Raw genomic sequence first — 1,996 nt, 5'->3', positions numbered from 1 at the left:
TGAATGAATGAATCATTGAATACTGACTATTTAAATTATGAATACGTGACTTGTGATCTGTCAAATGAGCATGCCATTCTTTTTAAATATCCGTAATCTTGCCAAGATGCTGTCGACACACTAAAAGTGTTTTTATTTTATTTTTAATAGAATATAATGATTATTTTAAACCAATGCTGAGTCACTTTTCTATAAAATAATCGCATTACAAAACTATGATATGTTTTCGATAGTGAATACGAGACAGGACACCGCTTCAAATCAAGGTACAATATCCTTTTCTTATATCATCATATTATATATATATATATAAATTAGAAAACATTCAGCCATGTACGGATGTTGGAACCCTGCGTAACATCCGCATGTGACGTAACACTATGCTACGCTATGAACTCTGGGTATTGAAGTTCGCTAGCCTACACGATCCGTAACAACCCTGCTGTGTTGAGAATTACTGTGTATTGAGGTAAAGTAAACATGTTTTGCTATCTGAAAATGTCTATACGCTATACTGATATACTGTATATATATATATATAATACTGATATATATATATATATATATATTTAAAACGAACGTTGAGCCACTAATCTTTAAAAATAAATAGCTTAATTCTTTATAGCCACATGCATGTTTCAGTGAATCATGAATCAATTCTAATCATCATCTTAAATCTTTTTATCCAAATCTTTTATCCATATTGTTTTATTTATTAATCAATTGTTTTATTTTAATTAATTATTTTAATTATTGTATTTTATTTTAATTAATTATTATTATTATTATTATTTGTATGTCGTAACAGGGCATATACTGTATTTTATTTAATATATATTTTTTTTTATACGTCGTGACATGCCATCTAACTACTATTTCCTCCGTCTAGATTTACAAGGGTCTATAGAGCGACCGGTATTTATTGACCTGACACATGACGAGGAGGCTGGCACCAGCAGCGCGTCGATAGATCTTACCGCGTCTGAAGAGGAGGTTGGCTCCAGCCGAGCGGTTCCGGACCTCTCATTATTAATCGGTAAGCTATGACTACCATTTAATATAGTTACGCCATTGTGCTTTGGTGTCGTTCATCTTTGTTTTTGCAATGTTTACTCGTACAGAAAGGAGTTGTGATCTTACCACGGGTGGTGACGCAGGCAGCGTAGTGCCAGAGCCGTCATTATTCATCGGTAAACTATGGCTAGCATTTAACATAGTTATGCCATTGCGGTTTAGTGTCGTTCATCTTTGTTTTTGCTATGTTTACTCTAACAGAAAGGAGTTGCGGATCCGGTGACGATGTGTCTAACTGGACAGATACACCGCTGAACGTTTGGGAGCATTCGTCTTGGTCCAGCAAGCGAGAGGAGAGGTCTCCGATAAGGCGTCAGCAGACACCGTTAGCCGAACAAGAAGACATCGCCGACGACGAACGATCATCATCGGCGAGGGGTAGACAGACACCTTTTGCTCTTCAAGCTCAAAATACTGTCTCGCTAGATCAACTCAACGCTATCTTAAGGGAGTCTAATATTCCTTTACACGAGTCCGTTGACAGACTGTGGGGTTCTGTCGATGAGATACATATGATTCTTATGAGATTGTATGCTTTTATCGAAGGTGTTAATCATAGCGACGAAGCGCTGGAGAATTCTTTCAACCGTTTGCTCGAGTCATCAAACGAACAGATGAGAGAAAGGCCTCTAATAGTTGAACTCCTCTGTGCTATAAACGCCGTACTATTTTCTAGATAGTCACTATTTTTATATTGACCAATGATCGCTATAAGTTTTTTACATTTATCTTTATATCTTATAATCGATTTTTACATTTACAATTTTATCTCTATATCTTATAATTGATATTTTACATTTACAATTTTATCTCTATATCTTACAATCAATATTTTTATATTACCATTTTTATCTATATCTGTTTTATATTTTTATATCTGTTTTATATTTGCCATTTTATATCTATTCACTATTTATTTTTG

At 34.4% G+C, this 1,996-nt stretch overlaps 1 protein-coding gene across 1 annotated transcript in view; it reads left to right on the top strand.

Moving 5' to 3' along the window:
- Positions 1-1,795, top strand: part of LOC130550351 (uncharacterized) — a 6,628-nt gene extending 4,833 nt beyond the window's left edge. The window contains exons 3-5 of the mRNA XM_057327793.1: positions 890-1,036; positions 1,122-1,190; positions 1,276-1,795. Coding sequence (XP_057183776.1) covers positions 890-1,036; positions 1,122-1,190; positions 1,276-1,754 — 695 coding nt within the window. The 3' untranslated portion in view covers positions 1,755-1,795. The remainder of the gene's footprint in view (positions 1-889; positions 1,037-1,121; positions 1,191-1,275) is intronic.
- The last annotated feature ends 201 nt before the right edge of the window (positions 1,796-1,996 follow it).

The sequence above is a fragment of the Triplophysa rosa genome, unplaced genomic scaffold, assembly GCF_024868665.1.
Source record: "Triplophysa rosa unplaced genomic scaffold, Trosa_1v2 scaffold297_ERROPOS40297, whole genome shotgun sequence".
Taxonomy (NCBI): Eukaryota; Metazoa; Chordata; class Actinopteri; order Cypriniformes; family Nemacheilidae; genus Triplophysa; species Triplophysa rosa.
Note: the sequence above shows the minus strand (reverse complement) of the source record. Positions and strands in the feature narration are given on the sequence as shown.